Source organism: Gorilla gorilla, chromosome 8, assembly GCF_029281585.2.
Source record: "Gorilla gorilla gorilla isolate KB3781 chromosome 8, NHGRI_mGorGor1-v2.1_pri, whole genome shotgun sequence".
Taxonomy (NCBI): Eukaryota; Metazoa; Chordata; class Mammalia; order Primates; family Hominidae; genus Gorilla; species Gorilla gorilla.
In genome coordinates this window covers 27513396-27527720 of record NC_073232.2, presented here as the reverse complement: position 1 = coordinate 27527720, position 14325 = coordinate 27513396, and the positions used below count along the sequence as shown (strand labels likewise).

At 39.1% G+C, this 14325-nt stretch overlaps 2 protein-coding genes across 45 annotated transcripts in view; one reads left to right on the top strand and one right to left on the bottom strand.

Annotated features, from left to right (window-relative positions):
* Positions 1–14325, top strand: part of NSUN6 (NOP2/Sun RNA methyltransferase 6) — a 141256-nt gene that overhangs the window by 102028 nt on the left and 24903 nt on the right. For 8 of the 33 annotated variants that reach the window (XM_063709939.1, XM_063709940.1, XM_063709937.1 and 5 more), the window contains 4 exons: positions 3373–3498; positions 5451–6135; positions 9407–9522; positions 12258–12363. In XM_063709939.1, coding sequence (XP_063566009.1) covers positions 3373–3498; positions 5451–5663 — 339 coding nt within the window. In that variant the 3' untranslated portion in view covers positions 5664–6135; positions 9407–9522; positions 12258–12363. Of the gene's footprint in view, positions 1–3362; positions 3499–5450; positions 6136–9406; positions 12364–14325 lie in introns of those variants that run through there. The other 25 variants (XM_055354136.2, XM_055354132.2, XM_063709930.1 and 22 more) reach the window with 8 other exon arrangements.
* Positions 7776–14325, bottom strand: part of CACNB2 (calcium voltage-gated channel auxiliary subunit beta 2) — a 402064-nt gene continuing 395514 nt past the window's right edge. For all 12 annotated transcript variants that reach the window (XM_055354115.2, XM_055354117.2, XM_055354126.2 and 9 more), the window contains 2 exons: positions 13192–13377; positions 7776–12327 (listed from right to left, as the gene is read on the bottom strand). In XM_055354115.2, the coding sequence (XP_055210090.1) occupies positions 11833–12327; positions 13192–13377 (681 nt within the window). In that variant the 3' untranslated portion in view covers positions 7776–11832. The remainder of the gene's footprint in view (positions 12328–13191; positions 13378–14325) is intronic.

Below are 14325 nucleotides of genomic sequence, written 5' to 3'. Positions count from 1 at the left end.
ATGCTCAGTAATATGAACCAGACACAAAAGGAAAAATGCTGTAAGATTTTGCTTATATGAGGTAGCTGGGAAATTCATAGAGACAGGAAGAAGAATAGATACTACCATGCATTGTGGGGCTGGGAGATTGAGGAGCTATTGTTTAATGGGTATAGACTTGCAGTTTGGGGTAATGAAAAAGTTCTGGAGATGAATGGTGGTGATCATTGCCCAGCATTGTGACTGTACTGAATGTCATTATTGACTTAAAATGGCTAAAATGATAAATTTTATGTTATTTACATTTTTACACACACACACACACACACACACACACACACACACACACACACACACACAAACAGCTGAGAGGACCTAGTTTTAAATATAGGAAGTTTTCATTTAAGTTGACTCACCTTTAAGATATACAGGCAATAGTAGAATTTCATCACTAAGATATTTAATAAATTTCAAATATTCTCTATCTGAAAAAAAGTCACTGAGTTGTTAACTTGTAGTTACTAATTGATGTAAAGAATTAGATATAAAATAAATTACTCTTTTTTTAAAAAAATAGAGTTATTGGATAGGTATGGTGGCTTGCGCCCATAATCTCAACACTTTGGGAGGCTGAGGCGGGCTGATCACCTGAGGTCAGGAGTTCGAGACCAGCCTGGCCAACATGGCAAAACCCCGTCTCTACTAAAAATACAAAAAATTAGCTGGGTGTGGTTGTGGGCGCCTGTAGTCCCAGCTACTCAGGAGATTGAGGCAGCAGAATTGCTTGAACCCGGGAGGCGAAGGTTGCAGTGAGCTGAAGTCATGCCACTGCACTCCAGCCTGGGCAACAGAGCAAGATTGTCTCAAAAAACAAAAAAAAAAAAAAAAAAGAGATTTTTTGGGGGTCATCTTTAGAAGAAGGCCCAATAGGAAGCAAAACTCATTGATAAAAACAGGAAAAGACAGTGGCTAGCGTAGGATATAGGAGAACCATAAAAACTGTACAAATTTAACTTGTCTCCAGCACTTTCAGAAGCCCAGATAGAACATTTGAGGATTTCTCCTAGTCTTTCAAAAATGACTCAGTGGATTTCAGCGTGTATAGGCAGTGTTTGATCATAGATGAATTCATTATTTCCTCCCAGCCCTCCAAAATACAAGGCTAGAGCAACAATTGATGTTCTATAATGATTTAGTCTCTAAAGCTGTCTTTGAGTACATTCTGATTCAACTCTCCTGGTGTTTCCTTTCATACACAAAGGTAGCACTGGTTTGTGTATTATTTAACTCCGTCTTTTTCTATGAAGTCTTCAAAGAACTCATCCTCAGAATTAAAACAGCAAGCAGCAAAAAGGAAACTTTACTTACAGCCGAAACCCACTTTGACTTGAGAATAAAATTAGGATACTTCTGTAAAGGACTTGGATTTCTGTTCTTATTAGGTCACAGCAAAAATGGTAATTTAAAAGGCTACTAGGAGTAGATGAATGATCTCAATGAGAAGGAAAAGCTGACAGTATATGAGAGAGAGCTAGAATATAGCAGGTGTGCCATTTGGCATGGAGAGAAATCGAGAATGTGGACTTGAGCCTTGTTGACTTGAGCCATGGCTCTTCCACCTAAGTGACTTGAGGTACATTGTTTTCTATATCTGAGTAGCAGGGATAACAGCTCTACCTATTAGGAATACCTCATTGGTGATAGTCATCTTACTTTGTGGTTGTTATAAGGATTTATTGAGAAAAATTCATATACAGTGTTTCATACAGTAACTGGCACATGGTAACAAAGTTTAAATTTTGATCAGCATACTCTGATTTAAAAAGCACAAGTATGTATACTCTATTTTTAAAGATTTCCTTTAAGTTTTTAAAAATTAGGAGCTTGAAAAGTTGAACTTTAGGTATTTCAGACAAGTCCATTTTAGCGCAATACCTTATCTCCTGATTAATTTATTCACCAAATACTCATAGATCACCTCCTGTATGTAAGATGCTATTCTAGATGTTGACGGTACAGCATTGAGAAAGTAGACAAACACTCCATGCCCTTATTCACGAGCTTTCCATTCTAACTAGGAAAGGAAATAAATAAATGAGATTTTTAGTATATTAGAAGGCAGTAATGCAATGGCCTTATGGAGCAAGCTGAAGGAACTGGGGATAGGAGTGTTGGATTGGAATAGTTGCAAATCTGCAGAGTTCCCGGGAACGTGACATACATGCAAAGATAAGGAGTAAGCAGTGCAGAGAATTAAGAGAGCTTTCCCAACTGCTGCAAAGATTCTGAGGTGCCAGTGTGTCTTGTGTGTTCCAGAAACAGCAGGAGGCCAGTGTTGCCAAAGTCAAATGGGCCAGAGTAAGAGGTGTACAGGAGGAGGTCAGAGAGGCAACAAGAGACTTGTTTATGTCTGACCTCAAAGACCTCTGTAAGGACTTTGTCTTTGACTCTAAGTGATCATGTAAGGACTTTGTCTTTGACTGTAAGTGATCACGGAGGACATGTGAGGGGCTTGGGGCTGAGAAGAGACAAGCTTAAAAGGACGCTTTGGCTGCTGTACTGAGACTAGATTGCAGGAGGGCAGGGAATAAAGCAGGTTGATGAAGTAGGAGGCGGTTGGAATAATCCAGGCAGAAGATAAAGAGGCTTGGACCACAATGATAGCAGTGGAAGTGGTGAGAAGTGGCCAAATTCTGGCTAGAATGTGAAAGTAGAGCCAATAGGACTTGCTGATGTTTGGGGGAGTCAGAAAAAGAGGCATAAAGGAAAATCTGAGGTTTGGGACCTGAGATTCTGGAAAGATAGGAAAACTTCTGCAGTAGATTTTAGAGGGAAAGTAGGAGTTCATTTTGGGACATGTCAAGTTTGATAGTATTATAGAAATGTTGAGAAGGGCCAGACCCATGGCTCACTCCTGCAATCCCAGCACTTTGGGAGGCCAAGGTGGGAGGATTGCTTGAGCCCAGGAGTGTAAGACAAGACTGGGCAACAGTGAGACCTCATCTCTATTTAAAAAAATAAGAATAAAAAAGAAATGTTAAGAAGCCAACTGAACATTTAAGTAGGGAATTTAACAAGTTGATGTGGCCTAAAAATGCAAATTTGTGAGTTTTCAGCATAAAAAATGGTATCCAAAGGCATGACGGTGAATGATTATATTTGGGGAAGTCTTGGTCCATCTGGAGTATGACAGTTCCAAGATAATGAAATGCACCTAGTCTAGGCTGCAAGTGTTGCTCTTGCATACTCTAATTACAGAAGGAATCCTTGTCATGTAGAACATCATTTTATTTATCCCAAACATTTGAAAGACATTATACCTTTTGCTATGAAATTCATTCAGATGTTTATCTGGTCTTGTGCTGTGTGTGGTCTGATCACAGTTTTCTTTAGGCGGTTCAGCTGCTGAAGCCAGAGGGTGTGCTGGTTTATAGCACGTGCACTATAACACTGGCCGAAAATGAAGAACAAGTTGCCTGGGCCCTGACAAAATTTCCTTGCCTTCAGCTTCAGCCCCAGGTAGGAGTAATTTCATTTTTCTCTGTGTAATAAGATAAATCACAGAAACTGAAGCACTGTGGTAATCAGGGTGTTAACGAAGAAATAAGTAAAACTTCCAAAGTGAACACTGTAATAAACAAGAATGCTTATCTAATTAAATCCACTTTAGACTGCCCATAATTTGCATGTCCTGACAAAGTTTTTTCTCATCTTTGTTCCTGCCATTGTGTTAAAATGGCACAGAGCTTGGGAGTGTTTTTGTTATGTGTTTATTCCCCTTGTAGCTATTCATGTTACTCAGCACCTTTTTTCTAAAAAGATTTTTTTCTTCCTTCCCAGTCCTGTATTTTTCTGACATGGAAAATCTTGAGCATTTTCTCTCATGTCACATCAAAGCTCAAATGAGCTTTAATAACTGTGGGATATCAGAAGACCAGCTGAAAGGGAAAAAAGTATTTCTGGATTATTGCTTAGTATATAAAATGTATAATATTTAAAAAGCTTTGCTATACTTTCTTTTACCTAACACAACTCTTTATGTTATGGTCTTTATTAGAAATGTATTTTTGATTCAATTTTTAGCCCAGGATATTTGAGATTAAGTTTAAATCTGTAATAATGCTCGCATACATTCAGATACATTGAGCATCTAACTTTAGTACCTTTCTATACAGAAATTAGGTAATGGGAATACATAAATAAAGACAATTCAGAGATGGTTTCTAGTCTTGTAAATTAAGATAATTACATTGTAGATGAAAGGAAGACTTCGGAATTCATTTGGAAATATACACACACTCAAAATATATACCTAAAAGGGATGGGAAGTTTTCCCCTGACCTCCATGGGATAATAAACGATCTGTTTTCTTAAGTATATATCTGAAAACCTATCTTCATTAACATGCAAATGATTGTCTGTGATGGTGACTTAGGATTATAGATCTTCTTCAGTAGTTTGCAAGTATCACTCGAGGCCTTATGATTCCTCTAAACTAATTGATACAGCCTTAAATTATGTCTCCTTTCTTATGTTTGTTTTTCTAGAAACTTTTCTCACCCAACTGGTATGGGTCAGAGAGAGGTACCTTAGATGCCTAAAGACCACCTTTCAGTTTTGGAAAATGTTAAATAAAGCTGAATTTTTTCTGTTGCTTTCTTTTTTCTTTTTCTTTTTCTTCTTCCCCTCCCCGTCCCCGCTCCCTTCCTTCTCTTTTCTTTTCTTTTCTTTGATTTTTTATTTTTTGAGATGGAGTGTCACTCTGTCGCTCAGGCTGGATTGCCCAGGCACAATCTTGGCTCTCTGCAACCTCTGCCTCCCGGGCAATTCTCATGCCTCAGCCTCCCAAGTAACTGGGATTACAGGCATGCACCACCACACCTGGCTAATTTTTGTATTTTTGGTAGAGACAGGGTGTCACCTTGTTGCCAGGCTGGTCTTGAACTCCTGACCTCAGGTGATCAGCCTGCCTCGGCCTCCCTAAGTGCTGGGATTATAGGTGTGAGCCACTGTGACTGGCCTTTGCTGCTTTATTGATAATAATGTTCCATTTACTGAGTCCGTGCTATATGCCAGGTGTGATACCACCTTAGTTACTTAAGCCTTGTTTAATAGATGAGGAAATGTGGTTAGTTAACATTACCTAAAGTCACACAGCTAAAATGTGGTAGAGCTGCAATTTGAGTCCACTTGTTTCCAACTAGGAAGCTCAGGCCTTTGGTAATGTCACAGTGCTTGATAAGCATGTAATAATAGGTATTTGTTCATCAGGTGACACATAGTATTGCTTTCCCACTTTACTGTCTGGAAAGCAGCACGTATGTTCCACCAAAATGAAAGGCATTTACTCATTTTTCTATTTTTGGAAGATGTAGTCGTTACAGCCCAATTTGTCTTTTAACTTAAATTGTAGCAGGCATACTTGCTAATTACAGGATGTTCATCCATATTGATTCACTTTCTCCAAACAGGAACCGCAGATTGGAGGAGAAGGAATGAGGGGAGCTGGGCTCTCATGTGAACAGTTGAAACAGCTGCAGCGATTTGATCCATCGGCTGTGCCATTACCAGACACTGACATGGACTCTCTTAGAGAGGCCAGAAGAGAAGACATGTTGCGTCTGGCTAATAAGGACTCTATAGGTTTTTTTATTGCAAAATTTGTAAAATGCAAAAGCACATAGGAGAGGGATGGATGCTCAGAAATGAAAATTCCAAACATTTGCTGTCTGTGGTTTTTTTTTTTTTTTTAAAAACCAAAGTGTTGTCAGGCCAACTGAATGATGACGTGGTTGCTAAGGAAACAGAAAAGGCTGCCAGCTGTTTTACCAGGGATCCAGAGACATAGAGGAAGTAGGGGGTGGTATGAGATTATATTTTCTGTTTTTAAAAGATTTTTTTTTAATGTATTTAGTAGAGTATAAAGAAAAGCAGATGCCTATAGATGTCTGGAGCATATTTTCATTTGTGATCTAATGTTTTAATTTGTAAAGTATACAAGTCATTTTTAATGTTAAAAATTAGTGAATCTAACAAAAGGAATAAATTAGCAATATTTGATGTGGTTATGAAAAGTTGTTTTTGTTCCTAGGTTCCTAGTTTCTTAAGGATTCAGGGCATGGGAAGTAAAACATTGACTATGTGCCAATAATGGAGGTAAGTATTTTACCTGACTCTCTGTCTGCTTATTTAGTAAGTCAACCCCCTTTCAAATGAAGTCTGGACCTCCTCTGAATGATAGTGTGAAGTGATAGTCTAAAGACTATCGTAGTCTAAATGATAGTCTATGTTTAATGTTTTTCATAATTTTAAATGAAAAAGTAAAATGAGTATTTTCTTTACTTTGTAGATTTAGAAAATGAGATTATTCTACAATTTGGATAACTTATCATGTATTTGAAACATATCAGTTATTAGAAAATGCTTGGTGAGGAAGAAAAAACCAGCTCTGGCAGCTGGGAAGTGGCCTGACCTGACCCTTATAGCTGGGCCTTGGTGTTCTCCTGTTGAACGTAAACAGTTTCACCTATCCCCAACATCAGACAAGGCAGCCGTACCTATCATAGATCCAGACAAAAAAAGACCACAATCAAATCTGAATTCAGACAAAAAGCAGATCATCCTTCGAATTGCAAAAATCAAGCATCCCACTGTAGTGGCCAAAATAAGTGACTGCTTTTCAATTTAATTTTACTTTTTAAAGACAAGGCCTTGCTCTGCCACCCAGGCTGGAGTGCAGTGGCATGATTTCATAGCTCACTGCAACCTCAAACTCCTGGGCTAAAGCAATCTTCCTGCCTCAGCCTCCCATGTAGCTAGGACAACACAGTTGTGTGCTACCATGCTTGGCTAATTATTTTTTTTTAAAAGAGATGGGATCTTGCTGTGTTACCCAAGCTGGTCTTGAACTCCTGGCCTGAAGCAGTCCCGCCACCTTGGCCTTCTAAAGCACTGGGATTACATATGTTAGCCATTGCACCCAGCCAGCTTTTAAAAAAAAACATTACAGCCTTAGGATTTTGCCTTCCTAGTGGCTTTTTAGATCAATCAGAATACTTAATTCCCAGCCATAGTTTTAAGGCTGTCTCATGGTGTTAAATCCATCATACTGTTTTGTTAACTTTCATTCAAATCACCCAAAAGTTATTAGGCCTTGGGCTTAAGAAATGGACAATTGGTTAATAGTTTGATTTCCGCCACCCCCCCCCCCCCCCGCCCCACCGCCCAGGTTTTCTTTAGGAATTTCTCATAACTATTTATTGTATCCATAAGGATTGCAAGGTCTCTTGGATCAGGTAAGACCTTTAGATGGCCTCTTCTTTAAAGAAGGCTTTCTTGAATACCTTTCCCTGAGGTTGGATAGGCACTGCTCCCCTTCTCTGTGCCCCTGGCACCCACATCTAATGTTCTCCTGGCACTTACGACACTCTCATTCAAATTTTCTAGCCATGCACCTTAAGCCCCAGCCCCACATCTGGGAAACATCCTCCAGGCAGAGACCCTGTCCTGCGGTTTCTCTGTCACAGCTTCAGAGCAGACAGTCAATAGATGATTATTGTTTGAGAGAAAAATTATTTCAAGCAAACATGTGTCTCTCTTACATCCCTCATTCTGCCTTATATCCAGTAGCTGTCATTTGACTAAAGAGAAACACTTTTCCTGTGGGACTTATCTTTTTAGGGCTCAGCATACCTCCTTAAACTTTAAATGTCTTTTAAGAAACTCTACAAAAATCATTTTCTGTAATGCTTGCTGCACATCCTTATTTGCTAAGCTGGGATGAAAATGGCAGAGAATCAGCCTGGCAACAAACTTTTACTGGTGTAAATGTTTGATTAATACCAACAAATATCAAAATACAACCAATGCCAGTAAATAGAAGAAAAGTATTTACATATCGGAAACAGGACAAAGAATACTATTCAGAATTTTTCCTTGAACAGAGCTAATTTTCAGTGGGTTTCTTCCTTTCAAAAACTTAAGCAAATTGGAAAATCACATAAACTTATGGGACATAGCAGTATAAGAAAAAAATGCAATAAGGTGAAAAAATCAGGGAAATGTGAGGGAAAATTAATATATATTTTAACATTTAATATTAACATTTCTATGAAACAGAAGAAGTACTTAAGTTCAACAGTGAGTACATTTACTTTAAAACCCTGTGTCATGTTTTAAATAATGAAGCAAAGTACAAATAGTTAAAAGTACAGCACAGCAGAAATTAAACACTTGATCCAGAACTCATAACTGACCCAGATTATTCTACTAGAGCTCACGTTGAATAAAATATTTTATCTACATGGAGGTATCTTTTTTTTTAATCAGACATAATAGGAAGATTACTAAAGAAACATAAAGTATTTAGCATTGCCCCAAGAAAGATGCCCTGCAGCTGTGAAGTGTTGAATATTTAATATAGTCTCAACTACATGAATCATTTCTAACATGGCAATTAATACTACTACTAATAAACAGTGCAGAAGCCAGCTCTTTATTTGTTTTATATGAATTACTTTAAACCAGGTTTGTTAGACAGTTCAGTGTAGCTGACAGTGAATGTTTAACAGGAATGCATAGCAGACCATGTTAAAAATGTGGCATTGTCCCAAAGTACAACATGACTAAGACATCCTACATTTAGCAGCACCTTTTTGTAACAGTAACTTAAATGAGCAGTAGAGAAAGAGCATAGGAAAGACTGAAATGGATATGACCAAAAAAAAAAAACTATTAAATACATTTCCAGCATTTTCTAGGTTGACTACAAAAATGGCTCTACAACTGAGTAGGTTAAGGTTAAGCCTTTGTTGTGTGAAAAGACTGTAACTTTACATTCCACGGGTCAGTAAATATCCCATTGCCCTTGAGAGTATTTCCTCATTTACAGATTTACTACACAGTTTACACATATGTCCACTATACAGTTTTTCACATATAGCGGCTCTTACGTCAAATCCTTCAAGCTAGTTCTGTGAGGAATATTGTGATTTGCACTAATATGTTCTACAGTAAAGTGCAAGCTAAGAATCTAGATACAAAATAAAAAAGATGGAAACTCTCACCACTACTTTTTGAAAGGGATTAATGATAGCAGCAAGTAAGATAAATACGAGCTATGTTTCAAGAATTTAAATATTCTAAAATCATTAATTGGGATGAAATAATAAAGGATTGAACTAATAATTGTGAATCTCTTACCATGACAAAAGTTTTATCAGAAATATTTTATAAAATCAATTTTAATTAGAATATGGTTTCCTACCAATGTAAGAATTGTCAAGTTTATTATGACTACTGATTTTATACTCAGTAAATAAATTCATGTAAACAGTGTAGGGCTAATTAACAAACTGAGGGAAATTTTTTCATATATAAGCTGATAAAACATTATATATGTAACTAATTTTTATTTTCTTTTTTTTAGACACCAGGTTGTCACCAGGCTGGAGTGCATTGGTACAGTCACGGCTCACTGCAGTCTCCACCTCCTGGGCTCAAGGGATCCTCCTATCTCAGCCTCCCAAGTAGCTGGGTCTACAGGTATACTCTACCACCCCAGCTTAATCATTTTTAATATTGCATTTTCTTGGGGGTAAGGGAAATAAGGAGTTAAATGTAAAACAGTTTTACTTATAAAAGGCTAAGAATATTTGGTAAGAACTTGGACTAATCAAGGAAGCAAAACAAAGTAGATTTTATAATTTTGCTGGATAGTTTTTTTTTTTTTTTTTTTTTTTTTCTTTTTTAGAGATGGAGTCTCACTCTGTCGCCCAGGCTGGAGTACAGTGGTGTGATCTTGGCTTACTGCAGCCTCCACCTCCTGGGTTCAAGCAATTCTCCTGCCTCAGCCTCCCAAGTAGCTGGGATTGCAGGTGTGCACCACCACACCTGGCTAATTTTTTATCTTTTTAGTAGAGACGGGGTTTCGCCACGTTGGCCAGGCTGGTCTTGAACTCCTGACCTCAGGTGATCCACCCTCCTCAGCCTCCCAAATTGCTGGGATTACAGGCATGAGCCACTGCGCCCGGCTGATTTATTTTGTTAAATAAGTTAATGTGCAGATCTGAAGTTAGGTAATTATACACAGGCATTTTCCTGGGACAAACTTCAAGTGCCAGGTACTTGCACTCTTAATACTGTCTTACCATCCAGTTATAACTGGACAAAATATACACTTGAGACACGGAAAAGGTCTTAGCCTTAAACATGATGACATTGTAATCTTCTTACAGCAGTGTAATTGAGGCATGGAGATAATGTCTTCAAGGTTCCCCTTCTGTGTACATGTCTTATGTAGGATAATATTCTTAACATTTTATTCACTTCAAGTCACCCCATTTTGCCCTGATTTCTTCTGAAGAACAGAAACTTTGGTTATAAGAAGCACTTCTGGGTTCTGACAGACAGTGAACCTGCTGGAGTCGGTGGTGGGGAGGAATGGTAGGTAACTGGGAGGTAAACAACAGGAACAATAGGCAAGGTTAGAAAATGAAGTGGGAGAAGTTATAAAAATTTATTTTCCCACGAAATAATTCCACAAGCTGTGTAAACATTTCTTACTAAAACAAATACTCTAACACAGAAAGATTGTACATTTCCAGTGAAACACTCACAGTAAAATTGCCTGTATTTTCACTCTCTAGGAGCAAAAACAAGGAGGCAGCAGATGAATGCTTTCCTAGTTACCTTTGGCAGCAAGCTTACTCACATTCCCTGACTGACTGCTCAATGGGTTATTAAAGCAACATATAGCACAATTAAATACAGAGCCAGGTGGGCAGAATGCTCGATATCAGTCTCTAGTTTCTTCATTAGTCTTCAGCATTCCAATTCATCTCAACCATTCAGTCACTCGATGCACACTCTTTCTTACATACGGACACACACACGTGCATATAGCGAGTTCCGGCTCGTAGACTCCAGTGCAGTGACTAGAACAGACACTAGCTACTAAGAATGTGTCACAATCAGTGTGAACTGTATGGAGTAGAACAACCTCTGGAGTTTTATATTTACCATAATTTATGGTGGAAATTACAAACTTACAAGGATGGTATAACATTCAGAATTCAAACCTTTTCAAGTCAAGCAATCACACATATTTACAGTATGTACACACTTTCTACTAGAATGAGGATAGGTGTCTAGACAATGTTATTACAAATTTCCTGAATGTGGGCATTTCTAGTCCCTGTAATTCATAAAGCATATCTGCTGACTTGGCATTAAGACTCTAAAATAGTGTGATCAAACTGATATATATATATTATATATAATAAGAAGGTGTTTGCAGAAATAACATTTACAAACTGTCTATACAGTACACAGTACTAGTACATAGAAAATAGATTCTAACTTTATGATCCCCTTTGTGTAAGGCAAGACTGAATCTGTCCCCAAATTTAGTCAGCCAGAGGTACAAGCAAGAAACAGTGGTCCATGAATGAATATGCAAATCAGGTGCCTGCGTATTAAAAATCTGGAGAAACAAGAAATTCCACTTATCTGTGCTGATTCTGGCTTGTTGGATACATCAACTACATTTCTTAAAACACTAACATCACCCGGGTGGCAACAGATTTTGTTCAAGTGGCAGCTACCCAAAACAGTTTTTGAAGAGTCCAGTATGCAACCGGAGGACTGCAGCCATACCAGGCCAATTTATGTAGCACTTACAAAAGAAAAAGTATCTTAATACTCTATCCATGCTATTGCTATTCAAGCAACAGCAATACAAAATATTACAAGACAGATCACATATGATTGCAGTGTAGACCCCAAAGACTTTGTTTTGGGGATGCTGTTATACAAGACTTCAAAAAAAAAAAAACACACACAAAAGGGCAAAAGTCATTGGCGGATGTAAACATCCCTGTTCCACTCCCCAGCCTCATTCCGTTTTTTTGATATCACTTCTCCATCCTTTTCACAGTAGCGATCCTTGGATTTATGACGGCTGCGCTGCTTGTTGCACTCGTTGTGGTCCTGCTCTCGATCCACGTCCCGGGAACGGTGCCGGGACTCCCTGTGTCTGTGGTCACTGCTCCCGTGGGTCTCGTCTCTGTGGTTGTGGTCACGGTGTGAGGCATAGTGGTCCACGTGGTCATGGGAATAATCTTCCTTTGGCTCTACGTAGGCAGAGTCTCGACTCTCCTGGGTTTCCGAGTCAAATGTCTCCTGCCTGGAGAGGCCGCGACTTGTCCCACTGCGATGGTTGTGGTGTGGGGCTGAGGAGGAAGAGCGGTGCTGGGATTTCTTGACTGGTTCCACACTAGGTTCTTCTTCAGCTTGGGAAGCAGAACGGATAGGAGCGGAGCGATCAGTCCTCTGATCACCTTGAGAACCCTGGCAGCGAAAGGAGCACACCAGGCGTTAACCAAGGTCAGTGTGTAAAGAACATGTCCCAGAGCAAGTGCATTCAAGCAGAGTCCTTTTTAAGCATCCGAAAAGCTGAAATGAAGTCTAACCTAGCTTCATCCCTTTGGTAATATCCAGTGGCATTTATAAGGCTTTATACTATATTAAATTGGACTTTTGTAAGTGCCTAGAACAGTGCCCATGGTAACTTTTTCCTAAAAAAAAAAAAAAAAAAAAAAGCAGCAGGGAAAATATTCTTTTGTTTATTCTCCTGTGGCTCAAATACAGATGCAGGTCCCTGAGATTTTTCTATACAGCGGTGTAAACTTAACTACCTCTGCTTGACTGTATGTGAGAATATTAAAAATAGCAAATGCTTACATGATGCAGTGATACAATATGGGACAGGCACTGTTCTATAGACCCTTTGTATGTAATAACTCATTAATACAACAGCCCTATAAGATCATCTCTTGAGATTATTAATTCCAGCAGCCTCTTGGACAGGTTGCCATTATTATTCCTGAGGTAAGAACAGTTAAGAAATTTGCCCCAGGTTATCCACCCCACAAGTGGTAAGAGGTGCAGTCAGGATTTGAATCTAGGTGATCCACTTCCACAGTCTGTGCTACTATTTAGAAAGTTTCTGTAGTCTGTATATGTTCCCAATATATTCTGTTGATAGTGCTTTTCTTACAGGTACATACACAGCTCATGCTGGACTTGCTTTGAGTTAATATACTAGAACAAGCCCCAAGCAGGCTACTGGGCTTGGATCCTAGAGGTGTCACCATAGGCAACCTTTTTTCTATGAAGATTGTATATATAGATATATATAAAAACTCCCCTTACCTGTGAATTAGAGGCTAGGGTGGGGCTAAGAGGCAGACTTGAAGTGGCTAATGTGCGGCTAAGGAGAGGGTTGGGGAGGCTGCTGCTGGGAGGATGGGTGGCCTTCCAGTAGGCCTCCAGATAGTCGGCAAGGTGCTCACAGGCATCCTCAAGCTGGTTCTCATCCAAGATCACATCGAACAGCTCCTGCAGTGGCAGACATTCCAGACCACATTGATGCCAGCCCAGTTTTCACCCCCTTCCCACCTCCATAAGAGGAGGAAGGGGCCCATGAGCTGCACCCCTTTGTACTTGCTCCTGCTTCTGTAAGTGCTGCTACTATCTCCCTTTTTATTTAGTTAGGACGTGTCTGACTACCTCAAATCATTGTTGAGGGCACTGAATGCTTAACTAATAATGGCCAGAAAGGTAACAGTTGTTAAGGACATGGCAACCCAGAAAAGTTGTCTATCAGCAATGAAAAAAGGCATAGCTTCTATGTTAGAAAAGAGATGTATATATATTTGAACAGAATAGGAAGAAGCCTGTTCTTGACATCAAGATTGTGATATGTTTTTTCTTTTTCTTGAGACAGAGTCTTACTCTGTTACCCAGGCTGGAGTGCAGTGGCCTGATCTTGGTTCATTGCAACCTTGGCCTCCCAGGTTCAAGTGATTTTCCTGCCTCAGCTTCTCAAGTAGCTGGGGTTACAGGTGCCTACCACCAAGCCCTGCTGATTTTTGTATTTTTAGTAGAGATGGGGTTTTGCCATGTTGGCCAGGCTGGTGTTGAACTCCTGGCCTCAAGTGATTCACCCGCCTTGGCCTCCCAAAGTGCTGGGATTACAGATATGAGCCACCATGCCCGGCCCAAGATTATGAAATCTGAATTGTAGACTGAATTTAGAAATTAATACGGTAAGATTAGGATGTGAAATTTTGACATTGTCCAAACTTCACAGTAGTTCAGTAGAGAAGAAAATAATGCCACTTTTCAAAAGATTTTTTAGTGTTTATTATAAATTTTAACATACATTAAGCAATCAAATATTTATAGACCCTGAAATGGCTACGCTTAAAAAGAAAAAAAAAGCCTGGTGCAGTGGCTCATGCCTGTAATCCCAGCACTTTGGGAGGCCAAGGTGAATGGATCACT